We start from the raw sequence: 27,565 nt of genomic DNA on the forward strand, positions 1-27,565 counted from the left end.
AATTGTGAAATGGAGAGATTACAATGCAATTTGTGTTGAACATTATGAAAATTATCATCAACATAAAATGGGGAAATAAAAATATGATTTGAGTTCGACTTTTTAGACATGCATCATTAAGTTATGGAGAGGATTAAGTTACAATTCAAGCCAGACTTTTTTTTTGATTTGGCATCATTATGTATTGAGGGCTAGTTGTGTCTAGCCATTTAGTGAGTGCTAGTTATGTCTAACTGTGTTTGACGGGCTAGTTGTATCTAGCTGTGTTTGAAAGATTAGTTGTACCCGGCAGTGCAGTCAGGACTAGTTATGCTTGGCAGTGTGGTTAGGGATAGTTGTGCCTGGAGGCCCTAGGGAGTGAGTGCCGATCTGAGCATGGATTTATGTGAGATGATCTTTAAGGACCATGGGACATGTAGTTTGATATGCATTAATTTGCATATAGGAAAAAGACGTTTGAAAAAAAAATGAAGGTGGAAGGATAGTGGTCGAGTGGATTGCAGCAAAGAGAACAAGACGAATGTGTTGGGGGCTTGCATAAGTCCCCCGAAACAAATAAATAAAAAGAAATACACCACTAAATAAAGTAAAATAAACTTTTGTTTATTTTCGTTAAAAGAAGAAAAGAAATTACTTTTTAATGCGCAAAGGTGGCAGTCCGTATGAAAGAAGGAAAGGAGGAAGAAGGTGAAGACTTGAGAGCATGAGAGAAAGAGTTTGACTACATGTTGTGGCGAAGTGAGAGAAAGAGAGAGTCAAGCAATGTTCTTTGATGTGTGAGAAAAACTGTCATTTCAGCTACTGAATTCACTCTGCAAGCACTCGACTTGTGACTTGTCTTTCTACAGGTGTCTGATGTCCCTCTCTGACAAGAGAAGTTTTTTTTGCCTTTTATATTTCTTTAGAGGCTCCCAGAGGCTTGCAAAAAATAAGTTTTTTAAATTGAGCCCTGATTGGTCAAAAATCCATATTTTGAGATGAAAAAACGTACTTTCAACTACGTCAACCATTTCTCAAGCGTACTGCTTTTTGATCCAAGAGGTTTGGCGTGGGTCTGAGTGCCGATCTGAGCACGGGTTTATGAAAGATGATCTTTAAGGACCATGGGGACATAAATTAGCTGCGCTAAAAAGACGTTTAAAAAAAAAAAACGAAGGTGGAAACGAAGACAACAAACATGTAAAAAGTTGTGCGCATGTTGGCAATAATTCATTTTCTAATTAGATGACAGTTTTTTGGGTTTTTTTTATTCAATTTTCACCCCAAACAAGGCTCAGTGCCACTTTGAAGTAGAGGCCTAGTATCAGGGACATAAGTTGCATGAAAATTATGAAGGGAACTAGGGAGCAAGATTTCTGTTCACATTGCACTTGAACTTCTGCATGTAAATACAGTTGGGAAAGTAGGATCCCGGAAGGGAGTTCCAAAGTCTAGCAGTTCTGGGGAAAAAGCTATTGGAATAGAAGGCTTCCTCACACCTAGGGATCTCTACTGTGTAGGGGTGGGATTTAGCTGCTTGCCAGGTCTGTCGGAGAGGGTACAAGTGCTTGTAGTTCGTCAGAGCATTCACCATTAAGATACTTGTAGAACAGGCAGAGGGATGCAACATTTCGTCGATTGGGACAGAGGCTGAAGCTTAGATGACAGGTCAGGACCTATCAGAACCTTATCCAGGTGAGAGAAATTAGTAGCAGATGCACCAGCCCAAATGTGACAACAATACTCCATACATGGGTGACTGGTGACTTTATAGAGGTTCAGGATACTTTCAGGCATAAGTAGCTTTCTAGCACGGTAGAGAGAGCCCACCTTCTTCACAGCGGCCTTAGTGATGCTCTCAATGTATCTGTTCCAACTCAGAATAGGGCAAAATAAATGTTTTCATTAACTTTGTGTCGTTTATGTTTTCTTTAAAAAATTTTTTTTTATGTTCATTTTAATTATAGTAGTCAAATATAATAGTATTTCAAACAAGTAAAATATTTGTTTATTTTCCTAATATTACGTTGTATTTGACTTTCAAGCGCACTTGATGTGTATTTTATTTTATTCAAATTAAAACAACGTTTTTATATGAACTCTCATTCATTGACGTTATAGTAGTCAGTTTTTTCCCCTAAATGGCCTGAAATATTTAACAATTTTATCTTTTACCATAAATGTTATTGTAATAATAATTTTTAAAAACCATGATTATTTAATTTATAAATCTGTGACTCTCTCTTAATATACAACTCTTAATTAATTAATTTATTTTTATTTAAATCAGTAATATTTTAACGAAATGATTATAAGTTCTTTTTCAAAGCATTTATTTATTTATACAATTAATGCATTTCAACACTTTTTTATTAATAAAAAATAAAATTTTAAATTATATTTTTAATGTGATAAACTGGTCGTGCAAGCCGCGCGTGTTAGTCACGATTGTTGATTACGCCCTCCTCCTCCCTCACCTTCTCGAGTCCACTTCCTTTCTTCAGAAAAAATGGCGACGCGCAAAAGTCCCGAATCTGATATTCAATATGTTCAAATTGATGGATTGGTGAGTAGATTCAAATATCCCATTTATAGAGTTTCAAGATATGAAAGTGTCAATTTTCTTTTGTATTCGTTTTTGTTCTTCATTGGTTAAAATTACATCTAAAAGTATATTTGCGTTATTAGTCACTTGACAAATTCTCGTTAAACCCGGCTTCGGCTTTTTGTAAAATATGGCGAAATTATCTCAAATATAACCACATGGATGTACATTTATATTAAAATCAAATATGTTAAATACTTTTAAAGTTTCATAAATTGCTATATATAAATTATTAGAATCGTGTTTTTATTAGTGCTTCCGTATTTGCATTGGCCGGTCACTTTGTATATTTAATAGATTTAAAATAGCTAACATGTGCTTTTAGTAAGATGCTATGTTCGAAGATAAGTTTAATCTGATGAATAAAAATGAATTTTTTCGTTTTCATTAAGGTTTAGAAGCAGAAATTTGGTCAATTTTTACGACATGCCCCAGCGTATTATAAACACTCCAACCTCTCCATGTTGAGAACGGCTTTCGAGGTTGGGGGGGGGGTATTCCGAAAGCCGTTCTTAACATGGGGAAATTGGGGTGCTTATAATACGCTGGGGCACATCGTAAAAATTTACCAAAAAAGGTCTAGTTAATGTCCATTTGTGTTCCGAGAAACAAAAAGTCAAAATAAAGCATTAATTTTCTGATGCGCCTCTGTCAAATCAAAGAATCAGTCAAGGTGAACATAACGCGATAAATATCGTTTTATCTTGTCGTTTTTGTTAAATATTAGTAAATGAAGAACCATTTCAAGTTAAAATCTTTTTAGTATTACGCTTGTAATCTTAAGAACACTTGAGATGTGTACATATGCTGAAATAATCTCGAACTTCTGTTTGTATGAAGACTCCTTTTTTAAACGATTGTTTTTTTTTGTTTTTGTTTTTTTGCTTGGGTGTCACCACTTATCAAAGCCCGAAAGCCACTCGAGGATAAGGGTTAATGAATGTAAGGTGATAGTGTAGTAATCGTTAATGGTGAAAAGTTGGTAGAATTTGATTATTTATACGGACAGCTCAACAAGAACTTGTTTACATTGAATTTAAAAACCACCATGTTGTATTCAACTGGGAAGCAGACCAGCAGAATCTGCATTTAGATTTAGGTAAAGATAGAGAGTGCAGGGAATCGTACATAGTGATTTTAGCTAGTCGAATGTTTTGTGTTTTTTTGTGAAAGTTTGGCAAAGGGGTGGGCATAGATTGGGGTTCAGTCGAGCAATTTGCCATGAAAATAATAATAAAGCAGAGACAGACTCGCAGTGTCTCTTCTGTGGGGAAAAGGGTTACAGGGAAGAGAAAAGGGCATGACCTACTAGGTTTCCAAGCCGGTTTTGAACTCTCATGGCTGGATAGGGCACACTGAGCAGCTCCTGCCCAGATGTGGCAACAGTACTCCATTTTAGGGCGTATCTGGCTTTTATATAGATAGAGGATTGCATCAGGAATGAGGTACCTACTGGAGCAGTAGAGTGATTCAACTACTTTTCCAGCAATCTTGCAAACGGATTTGATGTACGTATTCTATTTCAGATCAGGAATGAAGGCCAGTCCCAGAAGCTTATCAAGACATGGAGCTTCCTCAAGACGAGAGACATTTATTTCAATTGGGGCATGATGGGGATCAGAGCGATTATGATGAAAGGATTAAAGCTTGGTTTTCAATGCATTAAAATTAACCAGCCATTTTTTCTTTTAGAATCAGAAAGATCTTGGTCATTGCTGTCCTTTGAAGTGTTGCCATAGATTGTAGCGTCATCTGCATAAATGTTTACAAATGATCTAAGAATATGATTTGGGAGATCATTGATGAAAATCAGGAATAGGGTTGAGTCCAGGATGGCACCTTGAGAGACGCCAGCCTTAATATTATGAGTTTCTGATTTCTGCCCATCAATGACTACTCTTATGCACCTATCATAGAGAAAGGATCTAATAATTGAGATTTCCAGCTATTCCATAGCTGGCAATCTTGTGAAGTAGACCTTTATGCCATACTTTCTCAATAGCTTTTGATGTGTCAAGAGCTTAGGCACGGTCAAAACGTAAGGAGAGAGTAATTATTTTATGACAGTCTTTCTTTAAAAATCTACTAAAAATCAAGTAATCTTTTAATCAATACGAAATTTTCACCAATTATTAAGTGAAGAATAAACTTTATAATGGTGTTTTTTTTTTTTTGTTTTCTTCCCTAATCAATATTCAAATATATATATATTAGGTACCGCCAAAAATGGCCGAAAAATCAAGTTGTTGTTTTTTAAAACAAAATTACATTTATTAAAATCCATTATTTCTGAGTAAATTTTTTTTTTTTTTTCCAGAAAGATAAAACCCTAAATTTTATTATATAGAAAGCAGAATAATGTAAAACTTTTTCTATTTTTAATTAAATGTTAAATTTTCCCCAAAAGTTAACAATTGGCGTTTTTTGTTTTGCACAAAAAACGTATATAAATAGTTTTTAAAAAAACGGTTTTTGGAAGAATTAATTTGTTTATTTCTTGTCTAACTAAGATTTAGGGTGATTTTCTATGAGAATATGCAAAAATATTATAAGTACCTGGATTTCAAATAATTCGACTTATTCATATAGGCAACCAGTTACGTCGAGTCGATTTGATTACTGTTTACATTTGTACTTGATAAAAAGCAAACTACGGAAGACCAAACAGGCCAAAAAAAAACTTATTTTTCAGTGACGAAAATTTCAATGTATTATTAACGCTGAGGCTGGCCAGTACCAGATGGGTGACCATTTGTATGAGTTTGGTTTTTAATGTGTATGTGTGTGGGGGCCAGGCTCCCCAAAATGGGGGGGGGGGGCAATTTAAAACAGAATAAAAAAAAAAATTATTTCAGCGCGTTTGGTCCACCGTAGTCGAAAGGCGGCAAACGTTTTCAAACGGGATCGAAAAAATGATGCTATTTTTAACACAAAGGGCACAATATTTATCGAATTTTTTTTTTGGTATCGATTCTTCAAAGCATGCCCTGTTTAATAATGGTCATACATTATTCGGCTCGCTAAAAAGAAATTGTTAATTTATTTATCAAAAATTTTAAAATGGCTTTTTTCGTATAAATATTTTAAAAAAAATTTTTTTTTTTTGCTTAACTTAAATTAATTATTTTACTTAACATATTCACCGAATTTCACACTTCAAAACTCAAAAGCGGGATAATTAAACACAATCGAAGTTCTGATATTCAGACATTAAAATAAGGTATGCAAACAAGTTTTTTTTTTATTAATCTATAATCCCATCCCTTACAACAACACAATATGTTTTGTTCAGTTTCAGATGATTATTTTAAGCATATTTGGAACCCCCTCAAAACAAGGGGGGGTTTTGTAAGCAAAAAAAAATATATAAATAAATATTGTTTATGAAAAATAAGTACACTGTTATAAAGTTCATTGTTCTCTTAATAATCGCTGAAAATTTCGTATTGATTGAATAATTACCTGATTTTTGGTAGATTTTTAAAAAGTCGGTCCGTCAAAAAGTACTTACCTGCCCCCCAGTTTTGGCGGTGCCTAATATATATATATTTAGTAATGTGATTGATAATTTAAAATTTAAATTAGAATTAAAAATTAAAAAATTTTTTTCATAAGAAGGAACAACAACAAAGACAATAATTTGTACGATCGTTTCGGAAACAATGTTTTTATTGTGATAGACATTAAGTCATAGACAATAATTTTGACATATAGTTTTTTTTTAAACAAAGTCTCCTCATCAGCAAAAGTATTGGGTGTTTTGTTTTTATATGTAAAAGACACCATAAATAAACCTAGCAATTTTTTAAGTAAGGCAGATGTATCTGGAAAAAATTAAAATAAGAGAAAATATTTACTTGTTAGAGTTAATAAGCAAAGTAATGTGGGTTGAGAATAAAAAATAGAATAAAATTATAAATCTGAATTTGGCTTAAATATAAGGTTATAATATGTTTTTAATAAAAGTTAATTATATATGTGTGTGTGTGTGTATGTATATATATATACCTTTTAATTGTTCGCCTTTTGAAAACCGTAATTATCGTCAAAGTATTCATTTGGATGTTGATTGTAGCTTATAAATGCATGAAATGTTGAAATTTCCAAATGAACGCCGATGGAACATTTTTTAGCGGTTAGAATACGTTAGTAAACGCCTAATTTAAAATTAAGCAAAGATTTTTTTTAAAAAAAAAAAAGAAAGAAAGAAAAAAAGAAAATTATATATATATATATATTTTCCCTATAAACCCCCCCCCTTATTTGTGGATACATATATGCTTAATCAGCTGAAACTGAGCAAAATATTTTCACCCCAAACAAGGCACATTGCCACTTTGGTGTAGGGGGCTACTATCAGGAGCAACAACTACTGGGGTACTATGTAGGGATTTGGGCAGCAAGATGTTGGTTCACGTTACACTTGAACTTCTGCACGTCAGTACAGTTGGGGAAGCAGGGACCTGCAATGGAATTCCAAAGTCTAGTGGTTCTGGGGAATAAACTACTGGAGTAGAAAGATCGTTTACATCTAGGGATTAGATGAGTAGCGCACCTTTCCCTCGTCGACGAGGAATGGGCGAAGAGACTGACGATCTTGATGTAGTCTGAGTGCGTCCTCCAAGTTCCACTAAAGAATACTGAGCGTTCTTTTTCACATGGACAATGTTGAACTTAATTCGGCCGCTGACAGTTTCTTCCATTTATATCACAATGTGCGCTGTTAAGACTATTCTCATCTGCACAAAAACTGAAAGGTCCCATTTCAAAAAGTATTTGCTCATAAACAACTGTAATTTAAACCTGCTCGACATGCATTCCTCTCCCCCACAAGTTCACGAGGAATTTCGGGTGAGTGACGTGAAAAAGAATGCTGTTCACTCTACACTCTGAAGCAATAGAGAAGAGGGTTGGTTAGGTTATGTCCTAGGTGATGAGAGGAGACATTTACATTAGCTATCTCCCCCACCCACGGTGAGTTTTTTGCGGGCACGACAAAAAAATCCTGTACAAAAGTCCTCTGAAGCTATATACACTGTGATGGAATCACTAGTCTTGGTTTCGTCGGGGCCGCAACCTACTCGCTGGTGCAGTCTCTGAAGCACCAAGAGCGTTGTGTGGCATCAGTCAGCTCAAGGCACTGGGAGCCTTCTTGGCAATTGTATGCATGTTCTTGGGGGTGGTGTCGTTTCCAGCTCTAACGTTCTTGGGAGTGACAGAATCTCTAGCTGGGTTAGAAGCATGAGGGGTAGTTGGAAGGATCTCAGAAGGGCTCAACGGCACGTCATAAAAATCTTTATTGCTGGACTTACGTATGGGACTATCCGTTGGATTACTAGCATGGACTTCAGGCAGGGTGGCAGGAGAGTCCTCTAACGCCCCTGGTATGGTGCTGACAGAGGCGTCTTCCGGCAGCCTGGTGACTGGTAGGAAGGACTCTATCACGTCTTCATTAGTTGTGGTTCTGAAAGGCTTGAATTTCTGAAGGTGTTGTCGGTTTCTGAGCGTAAGTCTCCCAGAGCCATCTATCTTGACCACATATTGGTGAAATTGTCTCACCTCCACAACGGTGCCTGTTCGTTCCCAGCGTTTAGAGTGATTTCCAGTTAGGTTTTGAATATACACGTGATCCCCCACGCTTAGAGGGGGCAAAGATCTTGTATGCTCGTTCAACTTTTCATGCTCAAGGGAATGACGTTTTGTTAGTGCCTTCTCCCTGTTTACAAGCGTTTCAGACCATGTGGGGTGGGGGCAGTACTGACCCATTGGAATCGGGATGGGATCTCTAATGGGTCGTCCAAAAACTATAAGAGCAGGAGATGCCTTCGTCTCTGGGTCGATGGAGTTGCGGTATATTAGCATCGCCTGGTGAAACTTGTCCACATTGATGGACCCTCCTGCTGAGGTGTTATCCATCAGCATTCGTTTGACAGTTTTGACTGCAATTTCTCCTCTGCAGTTGGCGTGAGGGTTGGCAACAGAGGTAAGGCGATGGTAGACTCCCCATGATCGGAGGAAATCCTGAGTCTTCCCAGCAGTGAACTGGGGTCCCCCGTCAGATGTCAGCTCCTCAGGCACTCCGAAAGTCACAAAGACTTCTCTTAGGCGCTTGATGAGTCCATCTGCGCCGTTCTCTGCTTGGAATACCATCGGCCAGTTAGAGTACCGGTCGACCACCACAACATAATCATGGTTGTTGTGTGTGAAGTAGTCGCTGGTGATCTTATGAAACGGGTACTCCGGAGGTGCAGCGTTAAAAGGTGGCTGCATAGCATTAGACTTTGTAATCCGATGGCAGTGGGTGCAATTGTCCCTGACATGTTGGATGTCGATGCTGATATTGGGCCAGTAAACAGAGTCAGCCGCACGGGCACACATGAAGCTGATTCCCTGGTGGGCCGCATGCAGGGCTTCTAATATCTCTTGGCGTAATGTTGCCGGCACAATGATGCGGTTGCCGGCAAGAATCACACCATCAACGGTGCAAAGGCTGCTGGAGATGCGGTGGTACGGCCGGAGTGCGGTCCTTAGCTGTCGGCAGTCCAAAGGAAATCCGTCATGAATCAGTCGGTGTAATTCCTGTAGGTCTGCGTCCGAAGATGTAGCTTCCCGCACCATGTCCCAGGAAACCACATTAGTGACTGCATAGAGAGTGTTAGACATGGATGCGTGTATCCCATCATCCTCTCCAATATCTGCGGTGTCATCTGTGCTAGAAGCATCATCTGCGTGGCCGGCGGTGGCAGGTGGATACCGGGAGGAAGCGTCAGGTCTCAGGTTCTTCTTTCCAGAATTGTGGATGACTTCAAAGTTGTAGGAGAGAGTCTTTTCCTTTAGATTCAACAGACGGCGATTGTCTATCTCCGTCAAGGAGCTGTCATTGAGTATCCCAACCAGCGGCTTGTGGTCGGTAGCCACAGTCAAGTCACGGCATCCGAGGATGTAATACCGTGTTTGGTGCAAGGCGTAGACAACAGCGAGGGCTTCTCCTTCAATTGGTGCATACCTGGATTCTGCCGCGTGGGTGAAGCGGCTACCCACCAGGCAGAGCTTCCAGCCCTTCTTGCAGCACACAGGCGTCCTGGTGGCGCAGTCACAGTACTTCTGCATCATGAAGTACCTGATGCCAGTGACCGACCAATCGGTTAACAGACAGGTTGGGCGGAATGGCTGGAACAACCTCACTCCTTTATTTCCTCTATGATCTTGTGCTTGGATTCAGTGAATATCTCATTCAATTCCTCCGTCCACTTAAATTTGGTGGTTTCAGGAGATGCCGGAAAGGCTGCATGCGCTTGGTCATGGAGAATGCATATGCTCCTTGATTGACCAATCCAAACCAAGCCTGTGCGCCAATGATGTCCTTCGGGGTAGGGAAATTCCGAATTGATTCCAAGAACTTGTCAGACGGGGTGACGTTAGTGGGCGTGATCTGGAGGCCCGCAAAGACAACAGTCTCTTCGGCAAGCTGGAACTTTTTGGGGTTGAGGGTAATCCCATTTCTGGCGCAGAGGTCCAACCACTCGCACGCCTGAAAGAATGATGCCTCAACTGAGTCAGCCCACATGCACGTGTCATCCACGCACTTAACCTTGTTTTTGAAGTTGGTGATAATAGCATCAAATCGCTGGTTGTAGGCGTCGCCACTAGCGAGGAAGCCCTGTGGTGCCACCTTGTAACGATAGCGACCCCATGGGGTTATGAAGGTTGTAATGTGGCGATCTTCCTCTTGGATGGGAACAGAATGGTAACCATTCCAACGTCCGTGACAGTCTTCCGCGTGTGCTGGGGGACACGATCTGCCAGATGGAATGGACTCTCCACATGGTGAGTCTGCCTCACGGACCATCGATTCTGTGGCTGCAGATCTACTGTTCTTCTAGGGGAGCCGTCAGCTTTTTGCGGTCATCACCATGCGGGAACACCAGGTGGTCAGCGTGTTGGGGCTGACTTTCTCTAGGACGCCGATAGTGACGTCTCTCTCAAGGTCATTATAGACCTTATCCTGCCAGTGTAGGGGGACCAATGCAGGCTTATGAATGGCGACTGGCTTTGCATTGGGGTCGATATGGAGCTCCAGCGGTTCATACTTCATCATGGGAAGTGGCTGGTGCTCGCATGTATTCATCATCATCATCATCGGCGGTCACTCGTGTCCGAGTAAGACTGTCCTCCGTTGTGGCTTCTGTGGGTCCTCAGGTGAGCATAGAGCCCAATCCTAGACCCAATTTGTCTTGTGCAATTTGGGCAGATAAAGGTAGTGGTGGTGGGGTGGGGTTGGGTGTGTCTGGTTAATAATCTGTCCTTTCTGTGCTTGCGTTTATCCTCAGCAGCTTGATTTAGGTCACTACTATAAAGCGCAGCACCTTTGTGGACAGCGCTCCTCCATGCCAACCTGTTCTCAGCCACGTCCTCCCATGTCTCAAGGTCCATGTGAAACCGCTTTAGATTTGCTTTGATGTTGTCCTTATACCTCATCTTTTGGCCACCCTGGGCACGCTTTCCCTCAACAAGCTGAGAGTAGAAAATCTGTTTTGGGAGGCGGAGATCCGGCATTCGGACAACATGACCAGTCCATCTGAGCTGGCGTTGAGCAACAGTAGCGGTGATAGTGGGAATGTCAGCCTCACTCAGGACGCTGGTGTTGGTGCGTCGGTCCTTCCAACTAATTCTGAGGATTTTTCGGAGGCATCTTTGGTGGTACGTCTCCAGGGTTTTTACGTGCCTCCTGTATGTGGTCCAGGTCTCCAATCCATAGAGAAGAGTGGGCAGCAAGACAGCTTTATATACCATGATTTTGGTCTTTGCCAGAAGGTCACGGTTCTCAAATACTCTCTTCCTTAGCCTTGAGAAAGCCCCACTGGCACAGCTGAGACGGTGTTGTATTTCATCATCTATGTTGGCTTTTGATGATAGGATGCTGCCTAGGTATGGGAAGTGGTCCACATTTTCCAGTCTAGCGTTGTCGATGGAGATGTTTGGGGGTGAGACTGGAGTACTGTTTGGTGGTGATTGATGGAGGATTTGGGTTTTTTTTATATTAATTGTTAGTCCTAGCTGTTTGTACGCCCTCGTGAAGGCAACCAGTGTACACTGTAGGTCCTCTTCTGAGAGGGCTACAAGGGCGTTATCGTCTGCATACTGTAGCTCCATAAAGGATATGGTGTTCGTTCGACCTTTGGCCCTAAATCTGTTGATGTTAAAAAGTCGCCCGTCAGTTCTGTACATAATCCGAACTCCATGGGGAAGATGTTTGTCCGTGAGATTGAGGATAGCAGTAATGAAGATGGAGAACAGGGTTGGGGCAATGACACATCCCTGTTTCACTCCCGTGTCAACCCTGAAGGGCTCTGTTTCATCTCCACTACTACTGAGGACTGTAGCTGACATATTGTCATGTAGTAGTCTCAGTACCCGAATGTACCTCTCTGGGCATCCAGACCTTGCAAGAACCAGCCAAAGGGCTTGACGGTTCACAGAGTCAAAGGCTTTAGTAAGGTCTATAAAAGCCATGTATAATGGTAAATTTTGCTCCCTGCACTTTTCTTGGAGTTGACGAGCAGTGAAGATCATGTCCATCGTGCCTCTATTTGGTCGAAAACCACTTTGGGACTCGGGAAGGATGGTTTCTGCAAGGGGTGTAAGCCTGTTGGCCAAAACCCGAGCTAGGGCTTTCCCTGTGGTAGAGAGGAGAGAAATGCCCTGGTAGTTCCCACAGTTTGCCTTGTCTCCCTTCTTAAAGATGGAGACCACTAGGGCATCTCTAAGTTGTGCAGGGATTTTCTCTTGTTCCCATATTTTGAGCAGCAGGGCATGGATGTGTCTGAGAAGATCAGGCCCGCCTTTCTTCAGGATTTCTGCTGGGATGCCATCAGAACCAGCCGCCTTATTGTTTTTCATCTTCCTAATTGCATCCCGCACCTCTTCCAGACTGTATTAAACGTTGTTGATGAATACAAGTCAAGCAGCCATTGCTTCAGAATTGGCACATTTTCATCGGTGGGCGCAATACCTGTTGGAAGCTTTGTTGGTATAGGTGGTGGTAAATCTGTGCGTTTTGGGCACAAACACTGCTTATATTCATCTTCCACTGTAGTCAGGGAGTCTTGAGGCCAACTTACTGGCACAGTTGGGAAACTGGCAGGTATGGCCCCTAATGCCACTAGTGCTTCACGACAAAGGAAAGCTTTGCCGATTTTCCTAGACACATATAGCAACTGCTTTGTTGTTTTTGGTGTGCCGGATACATCAGCTGTGGATACCTCCATGAAGATACCTCCTTCAACTCCTAGATCCTCCTCGATAGCTCCTCGCATGGACAATTTGACAGGGAATGTGTCAGTCTTGGCGATGCCCATCGCAAGTGCTGATCTGATGGGTATGATGGAACTCTGACAACCAGAATCCGCCACCATAGGTATTTCGATTGATGTGGGGCTGGAGGATTTTAGTGGGCAGCCAAGCTTCTTGTGGTCATCTGGTAATGGGGTAAGCTTCACCGTCATCATTGGGTGGGGCTTAGAAGGTCTAGCGACCCATTTGCCTTTGTATACATGATGTTCGATTGGATTGCAGCTGCTAGTTAAGGGTTGATGAGACTGGACAGTACAAAGCTGGTCAAATAGTGTGCCAGCTTCGTCATCCCCCATGTGCAAGGTGTCATTACTGTACTTGGACTTAGCCTTACGGCGGGGGTTCTGAGAGCACCACCTGGAAGATCTGTCTCGGTGGCCCCATAACCCACAGTTCGAGCACTTACTGCAGTTGGTCGCAAAATGGCCTTTTACAGAGCACTTGCTGCATGTTACAGACCAAGCACTGCAGGACTTGGCTCTGGAATTCCGGTCGTTTGACTTACCATGCTGTATATATATATTATTCCTTAATTGGAATTCATTTTTGAGATGAGCATTATATATTAATTTATTTTTATTTCGGACTATTATTCTCATCTTTATTAGTTGTTTTTTGATCTTTTATTGGTTTTTGTTATTCACAACGTTTCGGCCAACTATTCCTCTGGCCTTCGTCAGGTGGTAACCGTGACGGATAAGAACTTCGAATCTCCTAACTGCATTCTCAGCCATCACTGCCATCCGTAGTTGTTGTCGTCTCACCACATTTTGACCAATTAACCTTTGGCACGCTTTGGGTGAGATTGAAACCGCTATCTTCAGACAATGGTCAACTGGAACTGTAGAGATTCAACGTCTCTATCAACTGCGCTGCGGCCCCCGAAGGGCGATCAAGGTTGGATTTTTTGATCTTATAAATCCACGTTTATTTATTATCTGATCTTCCATAGTCGGGTCCGAAATAAAAATAAATTAATATATAATGCTCATCTCAAAAATGAATTCCAATTAAGGAATAATATATATATATATATATATATATATATATATATATACCAATCGGTACGGACCCGACTATGTGGGAGGAGATTAATTGGGCGATAATTTGATGGGTCAGTTCTTTCGCCAGAATTCTTGAATACTGGTACCACAGAAGCAGTTTTCCAACAGCCTGGAAACCAAGATTCATTAGGGCATTTGTTGTAGAGTTTGGAGAGAACTGGAGCTACTTCGGCTGAGCACTTTTTTAAGAGCACAGCTGGGATGAGATCGAGTCCACATGCTTTTGAAGTGTCAAGGTTTTTTATGATAGCATGCACTTGAGCAGGGATGATTTTTAGATCGTCTAGCATGGCGTCTGTCCGCAAAGGAAAGCCAGGTAGGGGGTGGTTCGAAGGGTCCAGTGTGGAGTTTGAGGCAAACCGACTGGCAAGCATGTTAGCCTTCTCGGTTGCTGAGCAAACAACCTCGTGATTGTTGGTTAGTGGGGGAATTGTTGATTGCCCATTATTTACTACACTGTTGTAGATTTTCCAGAAGTCACGAGTTCCTAATTTTTGTGCTTTGATGCGGTTTTTAGTGGTTTCAGTAAATTCTCTCTTAGCTGTCGCTATTTCTTTCTTAACGTTACTTCTAGCTTCTATATACTTCTGTCTGTTTGAACTGGACTTATATTGGTTAAATCTGTGATATGCATGCTGCTTTTGAGCAATGGCAGTTGTGCAAGTAGAAGTAAACCATTGGGGAGAGTGTGGCTTGCTATAAAATTTCCGCATGGGAACATGTGCCTCAATTGCCATTTTGAACCAGTCAGTGGTCTTATTTGCGCACTGTTCAGCACGAAGAGAAAAAATATTTCCCCATGGGGCATCTCTGATAAGATCTCTGATGGCTTCCCAGTCAGCCTTTTTATAATATCTCGTTGTTTTGCGAACTGGCTTTTCAGTTTTGGGTCTAGAGTTTAGGGCGATTTCAACCATTATCACTGCATGATCAGCATTATCGAGTGGGCTGTCAGCATTTGTTATACAATCATTGGGAACCGTGGTCAGAAACAGATCTAGAAGTGATGTGTGTTGTTCTTGCTGGTCAGGGAAACGGGTTGGAAACGTAACCATTTGTGATAGGGAGTGAGATATAGCGAAGCTATATGTTGTGCTGCCCGCTGCATCTGTGTAAGTAGAGAATCCAAGCCAGTTTTTGTGGTGGACATTAAAGTCACCAAATATATGTACTTGTGCGCTAGTGTCAAAGGAGAGTGCTGTGTCGATGCTGTCAGAGGTTTTCTTTATTACGGTGCAGGTCTGGGTCGAGGGAGAGCGGTAGAGAAATAATAATTATGTTTCTGTTTAGCCCACCCCCACCCCAAATTTTAATCTTTGAAAAATAAATTAATTTTCTTTTAGTGAGCCCAATATTGCTAATATACCATTAAATAGGAAATGCTTTGAAGAATCAATACAAAAATAAAACATCAATAAATAGCTGCGCATTTTGCTAAAAATATGATAATTTCTTTCGGCAATTTCTTGTTACTTGATATCAATTCACCCATGATCGCCTATATGCGCTAAAATAATTGTTCTGCATTTACAAAGAGTTGTTACCTCCCCCTTTTCTAAAATTACAAATTATGGCTTGTAAAGCCTTCTGTAGTTCCTTAAGAAACGTTAAATTTTGGATTTTTGAATTTTGACATGGGATTTCTACATTTTGAGATAAAAGATACTTATTTTTGCATATTCTTATAGCGAATCATCCTAAATCTTATTTAAACAAAAAAAATAATTGATTCAAAAAGCTTTTCAAAAAAAATATTTGTTTTATCTCTTGATAATAAAAATCACAATGAATGTTTTTTTTTTTAAATCTAAAATTTTAAATTCTATTAAAAATAGTAGAAAACAGGCTTTTATCTTTCTGGAAAAAAAAAGTTGCTCAAGAATGAATTTTAAAAGATTTTAATTTGTTTTAAAACACGACTTGGTTTCTCTTTTACTTTTTGGCTGTGCCTACAAGAACTATTGCTCTAGAAACAAAGCCCCTGTTGAGAGATTCACTAATCCTGTGTGATATATCAGTACATCAGCTGTAGATCTCACAGAACGGTAATCATATTGCATGTCACTGAGGAGGTTATTTTTGCTGAAGTGGCTGACCAGCAACTTGATCATCATGCACAAGAGATTGATTAGTTTGTACTAAGAGGGAGATGACCAATCTCTGGAATTTTTAAATACAGAGCAGACTGTTTTCCAAAGTGTTGAGAAGCGTTTCTCCTTTAGGCATCGTTTAAACAGCTTTGTAAGTATGGGAGTTCTGGTTAAAGCTTTTTGAGCTATTACTCTTTTACAATGGTTGTTGGCAGTCCTAAAGATGGCTTTTGTTTCACAGCATCTATTATCGTGAAAGTAATGGAAATAGTGATTTCTGTGTGCAACGATAGCAGCACACTCTGAGATGAACTACAGCTGGCTGTTGAGCTTTTGCTGGAATTTCTTGGAGGGTATGAAGTGGTTTATACCAGCAAATGTACACATTTCAAGTGTGTTTGTAGGATTACAAGCATAATAATCATTCACATTCACTAATATTTGGTTCAATTAATAATTTAATAACCGACACTTTTAGATTATTGATTATTAATTTAATAATACAATAATCGACAGATCTCTTAAAAATTGTGCTTTTAAGCAAAAATAATACTTGTCATGTCAAAAATAGTAATATATCTACAAGTTATGAAAATTCATTCAGTAGAACAACTGTTATTGTGTTTTTAGTAAAAAAAAAAAAAAAAAAAGTATTGTTATAGGCTAAAATTAGTTGCCATAAGATGTGCATTTCAAGTTATGTCCCTTGTGTGTGAACTCTTAACTGTTTACTTTAAAAGCATCTGAGAAAAATGCCATTTTACCTAATTTTCCATAAAAATTACTTTTAACTATAAATAACTTAATACTTGATGAATTTTCAGAATTTTTTAATATATTACTATTTTTGACATCACAAGTAAGTAATATTGTTTTTACTTGAAAGGACATTTAAAAAAATCGATCTGTCAACTTTATTTTAACAAACACTAGGGTATTTTGCAGTATAGACAACAAAACGAAAAACAGTATATAAAAAAATCATAACAAATGTTACCAAAAGCAAGATAAGTTACTCTTCTATCTATGTAAGTTTTGTGTGTGTCTGCTTTAACTTACTTTAAAGCATTTATTTAGTTTGACACATGAGTAATGCAGAGTGAACAAGAGTCTTAGAACAACAAAACAATAGCCGATGTGAGACAGTCATTGGAGGAATCTTGGTTTTCTACTAGTATTTTGTTTAATCTTTGAGTTTTAAGTGATTATCTAAATAGTTCAAAGAAAACCAATTTGATCTCTTATTTCGATAAATATCTGTATTTTTTTACTGCAAGACTACTAATATGCAATATGGTTTCCATTCTGCGAAATCTAACAGTAATATCACACAGGATTAGTGAATCTCTTGATGGGGATTTTGTTTCTAGAGCAATTGCTCTTGACATATCAAAGATTTTTGATAGGGTATGGTACAAAGGCTACTTCACATAATTCCAGCCACAGAATAGCTGGAAATGTCATCTCAATTATTCAATCTTTTCTCTCTGATAGACTTATAAGAGTAATCGTCGTTGGGCAGAAAGAAGCTCATAGTGTCAATGCTGGCGTCTCTCAGGGTTCCATCCTGGGCCCAACTCTTTTCCTGGTCTGCATCAACAATCTCTGAAATCACATTCATAGATTATTTGTAGAAATTTATGCAGACAACACTACAATCTATGGCAACACTTCAAAGACTGGCAATGACCAAGATCTCTCTTTTGACCTTAAACATGTGGTGCAATGGGGAAAAGGGTTGCTGGTTAATTTTAATGCATCTAAAACCAAGCTTCTCTCTTTCCATCATCGATGCTGTGACTCCAATTGAAATGAATGGCTCTCATCTTGAGGAAGCACCATATTTTGACAAACTTCTGGGATTGACCCTCACTCCTGATCTAAAGTGTAACACATATCAAATCTGTTGCCAAGATCGCTAGAAAAATGGTTGGATTATTCTACTGCTCCCGTAGATATCTTAACTGCAGATGCAATCCTCTATCTGTATAAGAGCCAAGTAGGTTCAAGAGTGGACTACTGTTGCCACATCTGGACAGGAACTGCTCGGAGCACCTGATCTTGCCTTGACACAAAGTTCAAAATTGGCTTCGAAACCTAGTAGATGGTTCCCTTCTCTCTTCACTGTAACCTCTTTTCCCACAGAAGAGACGTTGCAAGCCTATTCCTGCTTTATAATTATTTTCATGGCAGATGCTCATCTGAACTTCAATCTATGGTTGCCCACATTGCCAGATTTTCATTAAAAAAAACACTTGTCTAGCTACAAGCACAATTTTCCCTACTCTCTATGTGTAAATCTAAACACACATTCCATAAGCAAACTTCTTTCCTAGAACTGCCTGCTTGTAGAATTCTGTTATGCTGGCTTGCTTTCCAGCCGACTGCAATATGGTTTATTTTAAGTCCAATGTAAACAAGTTTTTGTTGAGTCGGCACCTTGAATAAATTAAATTATACTCAACTTCCACTGCTAACGATTACCATGTTGTTGTCCCAGTGACCACTGTACATCCATTAACCTCATCCTCAAGTAACCCTCAGGCCTTTATAAGTGGTAATTTGCTTGTAAAAAAAAAAAATTATGTACCAGACCAATTTGCATAAAACTGTTTTTAAAAAATTTAGTGTTGATAGACCTTTTAAGATGAGATTAAAAATAAAAAATGCTCATTTAAAAATGGGATTCTGCAATTATTTTTTCCTTTCAATTTTTCTTAAGAGGTCCATAATTAAAATTACAAAACTATTGATATATGCCCGGCCTCTTTTTAAATGTTATTTTTAATTTTTTTTCATATTTTTCAGGTGGTCCTCAAAATTGCTAAACACTGTGAAGAGGAAGGTGCCGGTGACTTTGCACAGGGAGTTTTACTTGGTCTTGTTGTAGAGGACCGTCTGGAGATTACCAACTGTTTTCCTTTTCCCAGACATACGGAAGAAGAAGAATTTGATGAAGGTTTTTATTAAATTCTTAAATTTCTATAATTATTATTAAAACAAATCAAGCTACTAAAAAGATTGGAGAAAGTTTTTTTTTGTTATTATTACTTAAATTTTACTACTTTATTGACTGAATTTTGGCTATCTTTCTATCGGGACTAGCTGATCACATATGGAAAGAAAAAGGAACACGCTTCCCTTTGTGGAATGAGGTCAAAACAATTGACAGGGATGCAAGCTGGGTAGGCAGGCGACTCAAAGAGGCAGCACATATGCTAAAAATAAAGTATTACTAAGGAGACCAAGCTTAGAGATTAATAGCATTTGGGAGCCTCTAATTGTAAGAAAAAAAAAAATTGTACACCCTTAAAATTTCGGTGATGAAAGGGAGATAATCCCCTGTCAATCTTTATTAAAGTTGCCGCCCCTTTGTTAACCAATTTTTTCACACATACGAAATTATAACCATAAAATAGAAACTAGCTCCAAGAATGCAAAAATATATGTGGAGCCAGCAACTTTTCTCCTTTCTTTTTCAACAATTTGGTATTTGCGGATGCATGCAGCTATCTTTGTTAATGCATAATCTGCTAACCCAGAATGTTTACTGAATATGTAAGCAATAAGCATTCAGAAGGGCTGAATGATATTTTGTTGATCCACAAAAAGGAATGACTATTATTTAGATTTAAAAGCTAGTGTATAATATATAATAATACAATATTAAGTACAAAACGTGGTGATTTAAGCAAAAGTATCTCTAAAGGAATTTCCTGGTGAGTGTAAGGGACGTAGTAGTAGTGTGAAAATGTGTCACCTTTGTGAAATTAATAGTGTAACCTTGTACAGCCTTTCTAACGGTTCCAAATAATCTTCCTTACTTTGTAGAGTTTCACAAAGTAACAAAGATAAGAAATTTGACAATTTTTTTTTTTTTTTTTTTTTTTTTTTTTTGAAAGAAAAGACATTTATTATCGGTTGTTTCCACACTAAGCCGCCTTTTAGATTTTCCAACGACAATATGGTCTAAAAATCTTGTTAAAAGTTCGGAAGATAAATGAGTCCTGCATCTTGTTTAAAAGTTCCTGTCCCGCCATTATGTGGTTAAAAAAAACTTTGTTGTATCAATATGGGCTTAAGTCTCTCTCCGCCACATGCATTTTTTCCCCTCATTTTTCTTTCTCATCCTCCACTGAACGTCACCTTGCACCATTGTTTGGCCATTTGCATACATGTCAGTGGTTTTATTACAATAGTTGGGAAGGCTTTGTGTGTGTGTTTATTTAGCTAAAAGTAAGAAACTATAAAATAAACATCCACAAAATTAGTACATTCTTGATCAGTGTTGTCTTGAATGAATAATAATTAAAAAAAAAAAAAACATTTACATTGTTTGGGAGTCAACTTGGCTTTGTTTGGCGGGTGGGAGGCATTTACAATGTTATCTCTTAATTAAGGACAAATGAATAACTTACATCATTATTTTAAAACAAGAGGAATGGACTGAGTGGAGGTAAAAGAGGAGTGGGAGAGCAATGTTCAGAAAAACGGAAGTAGGAGAGGTAAAGAGGTAAAAGTTTTACAATAAAGTATTACATGTACTTTTTTAACTGCTTTTTTTTTTAATGTGGCCCTCGGCAACGCTAAGTAACCCTACTAGTCCAGAATACATGGGAAAATTTTTGAAAGAAGATATGTACATATATTCTCTACAAACAAGCATTAGGAAATGCTGTAAGTCAGGGGTCTCCAAAGTTTTCAAATGGGGTGCCATATTGCTGCCACAGGCCATAAGAAAATAAATGACCTAGATGTGTTTTATACTGTTTTGCTTTTTTAGTGAAACTGGTTCTCCAAAACTTCATTCTTTTAATCATTTTCTGCATAAAAACAAAACCCACAAAACTACTTTCACACATTTTCAATTAAAAATTTTTTTTCCTGAATACTTTTACGTTTTCCATAAGAGTTCTGTGGGCCAGATCTGGAGATCCCTGCTCCAAGTGGTTAATGGAAGAGAGTAACTTGGTATAAAATCTATAATAACCAAAGGGACTGGTGAAAAATTGACTTTATTACATAGATATGTGTATGTGCTTGATTTGTGAGAAAATTGTTTAAAAGAAAATTTATGTTTGAATATTGTTTTGCTCTGTTTGTTATTTAGTTTTTGTTATGAATTGTGTAACATTTAGAAACTTAAAATATGCGGGAATTTTTTTTTTTTTTTTTTAATTGAAATCAACTTGTAATCATGTATTCTCTTTTATTCCAGTCCAATACCAAATGGAAATTTTCCGTAATCTGCGTCATGTAAACATCGATCATTTACACGTTGGTTGGTACCAAAGTACTTTCTTCGGTTCCTTCATCAACCGACCCCTGGTTGAATCCCAATATAACTATCAGCATTCTATTGAGGAGTCTATTGTGCTTATTTATGGTAAGAATTTATCTTTCATTATCGTTAACAGAAACATGCAATTCTCATTGTTTTAAATAAAGCATGTTCCTATGCCACATGCTTGAGAATAAAATTCACCACATGATATTCTTGGGTCAGCCTTTAATGTCAGGAGCTGCATCATCATTATGATCGTTCTTTATCTTTCTTAACTGAAATCTATCTGATTCTCTTACATAGTTGAAGTTGGGTGAGAAAACATGTTGACACCACAGTAATCTGTCTCTTTTTTTTCTTTTAAACATTGTTAATGGATTTGTTAATATTAATCCTTTTAGCATGACTTGCAAAATTGCAACAAGTCTATCACATCTAATAGCAGATAGTACTACATGCAAAACTAGTTTTATTTGAAATATAAGACACAACAACATAAGTATGCACATTTTTTTTTTTTTTTTTTTTTTTTTTTTTCAATTTCCCTTGTTTTATTTGGATGCCAGGTATTCCAAGTGAGTGGTCTTAAGTTTTCAACCATTCCTTTAAGTGCAAGTAGTCAAATTGTACAATTTATTTTGATAATCCTACTTATCTATTACAAATGTTATATACATTGTTTGGTCATAAAATGAAAGCTAAGCTTACAGGGGCATTCTCTGTATTTATTTAATGTTATTAGTCGGTAGTAATATACATTATGGTTTTCGGTGACTAAACTAAGCCTTAATTTCATGCAAAAATTTGTAAGAGATGTTTTTAGTTTTTTTTTTTTTCAGAATTCCCTGTATATTAAGACAAAAATAAAGAAAAATCTGTATGATGTACATACCCATAACAAAATAAAAATATATTCCAAAAATCGTGTAAATTAATCAAGTAGTGTTATTTTTTAAATAAGAAAATTAAATTTTATGGGTAACAGAAAAGAGGCTGTCTCAGGACTCTTTATATACCTCCTAGATCATAATATGTACGATTTGTGAATGCACATCGCGTCTAGATTTATTTGCGTTGACATTTATAAAATACTTGCTATTTCAGCTTCTCACGTGTTCGTTCGGCTTTTTCATATACAAGTGGAACTGATCTGAAGCATTAAGAAAATAACCTTTGTGGGTTTTCTCTCTCCTCCCTCTTTTGTTGGTAGTATTAACCCTGAGAATTTGGCCTCTTGTGGAGAGGTATATGTCAGATGTTGTAAAGTCTAACTCAATGTGTGCTGTGTGTGATTGGCACAAGTTTTGAATGTAGAAGTTCAATCATTTTTAAAAACATTAATTTGTAAATTTAGAAAACTGAATAATATATTTTTTATTAAAATAAATTCCTGAAAGTGCTGTCATTTGTTATATCTTTTCTCGGCTAAATATTCTGATCTTCATTTCGTTGGGGTGATTTTTATATCAATAAATTTTTATTTTCACTTTCTTTCTTTCAGATCCCATAAAGACAACTCGTGGCTTCCTCTCTCTGAAAGCTTATCGCCTCACAGATGCCATGATGGAATTCTACAAAGAAGGTGAATTTACACCAGAGTCTGTGAACCGACTGAAACTGAATTTTGAAAACATGTTCACCGAGATTCCAGTTGTTATCCGAAACTCTCACCTTGTCAACGTTCTTATGTGTGAATTGGATCAAAAGACAACAGAAAGTGAAAAGTATCAATTTTTGGATTTAGCCACCAGGTTAGCATTTATTTTTTTGTGAAAAATTTGTAGGGAAAATTGCAATGAATATGAAAATAACTTATCTCAGAAAAGCTTACATATCTGCAGGTTATGTAAAATGGCGATGTGTAACTAATTTTATTTTCAGCTGTCATCTGAAAGTAACATGAATTCTCATCATTTGTATGCAAATTAAATGATCCTAGATTGCATAAAAGCAAGGCGTTTGAAAAATATAGTAGTTCATTTTAAAGAAGACAAGCAATACATATGTACTGCGTTGAAGCGTGAGGTTATTTAATTTGGTTAACATAAAGGCAAAAGGGGAAACAAAGAAGAAAACTGCAGTTTATTGCTGAGGGAAACCACAGAATTCTTAGACTTTTTAGTTTTAAATCTATTTTATTTTATCTCAAGAATAGATTTATAAAAAGTTAATTTCTTAAAATAGCTTTACCCTTTTACAATAAAATCAGTTTGTGTACATCTGAACATCCTACCCTCAAAGGCCACCAGAATCTAGGCCATTGTGGACGTAGCTTTTTCTTGTATGGTCCTGTGCAGTTCTAGGAGGTCCACCCTATCAAACTTTGTCTTCCTACCCTTTGAGAAGAAGTTAGTTTGTTGCTAATCACATGGGGCACCCTTACAAAAGAATGCCAACGAGGCTGTACATGCATTTTTTTTTTTTTTTTTTTTTTTTTCCCCCCCCCCCCGGGTTAGAGTGCTCTTCTTTTAAGGTGCTAGTTTTTCAAATCCCACTTTCCTGAACTTGTCACATTTTGTCCCTGTTAAAGGGAGATAGATACACCAACCTCTAGTATCTCCTTTTTCAAGCTTTAGACAAGTTTGTGGCGCATGTATTGGTGAAATAGAATCCTACACTATACACTGCCCTCACTCTGGAGTTAACATCATGGAGAGTTGGATGATAAAACAAAGCTAAAAGTATTTGTCATATCATTTGGTCAAAAGTTGACAATTTTAAAAAAGAAAAACAAACTTATGTAGCAACATTTAAGTTATAAGATTGCAAAAATGTCCTAGTTTGATTTAATTTGTGGCTATCAGGATCATACCTGTTGCTTCTCTTGTTATTACAATAGAGTATGGGAGCCTGCCAAGGACCAGGATTCCTATATTCTACTCTTTATTCAAAAGTATCACAAAATTAAACAAGTAAATGACAAAAATGCAGTACATTCCAGCACTAGTGCAAGTTAGCTCAATAGTAAAGCTTCAGATTCTGGAATCCTGATTTCGAATCTTGCCGGGTTCAAACCCACTGATGAATCATAAATGACAAAGATCCCAAGTTATTTTTTTTTTCATTCATGAAATTAAAGAATCTATTTTGTAATTGTTTTTTCTTTCTTCCAGTTCTATGTTGGAAAAGAACCTTCGTCAATTGATTGAATGTGTGGACGATGTTGCAACCGACACTAACAAGTATCTCACCTTCCAAAAATTATACCAACGTCAACAGCAATCGAAACAGCAGCACCTTCATAAAAGAGTAAGAAATCCATTCAATTTTTATCTTTATAAGACCATATCACCATATCTAATTGATTAGTCACAAAAATTCATGACACTTTTATGAATTGAATTTTTTTTCTTTAATTCATTTATTCATCTGTACTCTGAAAACATTTGGTCTGTCCATAACATAGTTTGAGATGCTCGTTTGATCCACCATTTATTCTTCTGCAGAACTCCCCCTATATTAAAAACAAAATTAAAAGAAACTCTGTATGATGCACATACCTGTGATGAAACGGAAATATCATGTTTAAAACTTCACATAAATAAAGTTTATTTCTTACTCATAAAATTTGATCTTATTAGTAAGCCATCTTGAAAATAATTTCGAGAAACAAGAATACTTCATACAATATGGAGGAGTAAAGCCAAAATAAAACTTTGGCCAATCTTTATGTTGTCAGCTGTATGAACTTATGCATCCAATGCACTAGCTGTGATCGTCCACTCCTTCAAAGTTGTTGCTCAAGTTTGACGCTGGTCGCAGTATCAGCCATGTAGTATTGATTATTGCTGCAACAGAATAATTCTCCCTCCAAACAAAACTACAACTCCAGTTTAAAACCAACAACATAGTTTTTTAGGTTATAATGTACTCATTTTTAAACACCAAACTTGCAAATATAAAACCTCAGTTGACCCAATCAAAACACAAGTCCAAAGGCTTTTCTGAGAGGTGCACAAAACCAAACTGTCTGTCACAGCCTAGAAAATCAAACTGAATCTTAAACACCCAAAGGCCAACTATGACTGTCCATCTGCTTGAATGTATATAGATTATATATATTTTTGTCTGTTAACTTAGAATGAGTGTTTTATGCCAAATCAATAGTTAACTATGGTTAAATTTGTGTTCATTTTTGCAATTCTTATTAATCCCTAATTAGGTATCGAACGAATACTACAATATTTAGTTCGATGCAACTTATGATAAATAATATTTCAACCAGGTCAGCAGAGTAAGTAGTTTCTGAGAAACTTCTAGAGTAAATGTGAGATAGTTGTGATTAATCCATATTAATCCCTATTTATCCGTAATTGTGCATCGAGCAGATGCCATAATACTGTGTTCGCTGCAACTTATAAGAAATCTCCATACAACATTTCAGCCACATGAATCCAATAATAATCCCTTACGATCACTAACTGTGCATTGAACAGATACCATAATATTTAGTTTGTTGCACCGTATAACAAATGTCAATACAGGATTTCAACCAAAACAACTCAGTAGTTTCCAAGAAAAGGTGGAACATCAGACTGAGAGAGATATAATATAGATATTCTTAGATCACCATAACGACTACCTAGATATCCACTTAAAAATGCTAATCTGTCTCCAATCAAAAAAATTGATGATTAGTTGGTCCCAACCATTATATTTGACAAAATTCAAACTCAGATGTTTCTTGTGTGGCCTCTTCTTTTAACTGAATATTTCTTATCTGGAGAAAGTTTGCTATTTGTATGCACTGCAAATATGCAACCCACTCAACATGTTTCTTAGTGCATGTTTACATGAGGAGGTATGCAGCCTTATATGATGCATGTAGCTGTGGTTGGTTGACTACACTGTTCCTGCATACATGATGGCCATTGCTTGAATTACTGGGTTTGCATTGCTGTAAAACTTTACTTGAAGGAATCTTTTTCTTGTTGAATAAAGCTCACCACAGCTGTTGCTTTATTTTGGGGTCTACAAAGAGTTGGGGAAAATTAAAGGTTTTTTTCTATTATTTAAAGACACATTACAACGTGTTTCCTAGTAGTTAACTGAGAAATTCTCTTTATCTGCTTGTATTGTCACATAGGAAATAATTATTTAAAACGAGCTGTCATGCCCAAAATTTAATACATAAGTTACTTAATTTTATTGTAAATCCTATCACTAAAGGTTGACTAAATTTTTTTTGTTATTGTCCAGAATTTCCCCTATATTATTAATAAAGAAAAATCTGTATGGTGTACATACCCATGGTGAAGCAAAAATATATTCTAAAAATCAAGTTATTTAATCAAATTTTAGTATCTAAGGAGTGATTGTCTTGCTTACTACTTAAAAAAATGCCTATGAACTTGCATCAATCACTTAAAACTGATTTTCTTCATAAAAATAAAATTACTTGACTAATTTATGTGATTTTTTTGTAACCTATTTTTATTTCGACACAGGAACGTTTTTTTTTTCTAGTGGAAATCGCTCCAGGTAAGGCATGAAAGCCACTTAATGTAAAGAGCTAAAAGCATTTTTAAAATTCTACTTCATGGTCAAAAATTAATGAGTGTTAGATGGATAGATTCTAACTCTGAAAACAGTGATTCTTCCCCGTTTGTCAGAAACATCACTCATGAAATGTGAGGACTAAATGGCAAAACAAAATATAGTTATTGTGATATATAATTACATTTAGAGACAGTCGGTCATCATTTAACATCTTTTAATTTTGAGAATATGCATCCTCATCCTTCAATTAAAACATTAGCTCAGACTGAGTTATTGAAAGAACTCGTCTCGTATCATTCATGAGAATTATTTTTTTTATTTTACAGCAACAAGAAAATACTGCTCGTGCCGCTAAAGGAGAACCTCCATTGCCTGAAGAAGATCTGAATAAATTGTTTAAACCTTTGCAGGCACCACAACGTTTGGACAGTATGTTGATCGCTGGACAGATTGACAATTATTGTACACAAATTACAGAATTTACTTCTCAAAGCTTTGGTAAACTCTTCATGGCTGACAGTTTGCAATCTGTAAATGCCCACCAAAATTAGTACTTTCTCTTATAAAGTAATAGAAATAACTTCTCCATTGAAATAAAATGAATTTTAAAAAATCACTTTTTCTTTTTCTTTTTTTCATTGGTTATTCATTTCCTAAGTTCCAAACTTCAGAAATATTTTACAAGTACTGT

At 37.3% G+C, this 27,565-nt stretch overlaps 1 protein-coding gene across 1 annotated transcript; it reads left to right on the forward strand.

Annotated features, from left to right (window-relative positions):
• The first annotated feature begins 2,419 nt into the window (after positions 1-2,419).
• On the forward strand, positions 2,420-27,490 carry LOC145260037 (eukaryotic translation initiation factor 3 subunit H-like). The gene is made up of 6 exons (XM_080118000.1): positions 2,420-2,545; positions 18,900-19,050; positions 21,310-21,477; positions 22,877-23,126; positions 24,489-24,624; positions 27,201-27,490. The coding sequence occupies exons 1-6, from the start codon at positions 2,489-2,491 to the stop codon at positions 27,423-27,425; spliced, it is 987 nt and encodes a 328-aa protein (XP_079974126.1). The 5' UTR covers positions 2,420-2,488; the 3' UTR covers positions 27,426-27,490.
• The last annotated feature ends 75 nt before the right edge of the window (positions 27,491-27,565 follow it).

The sequence above is a fragment of the Euprymna scolopes genome, chromosome 3 (genome assembly GCF_053919585.1).
Source record: "Euprymna scolopes isolate OS-2025 chromosome 3, ASM5391958v1, whole genome shotgun sequence".
Lineage (NCBI taxonomy): Eukaryota > Metazoa > Mollusca > Cephalopoda > Sepiida > Sepiolidae > Euprymna > Euprymna scolopes.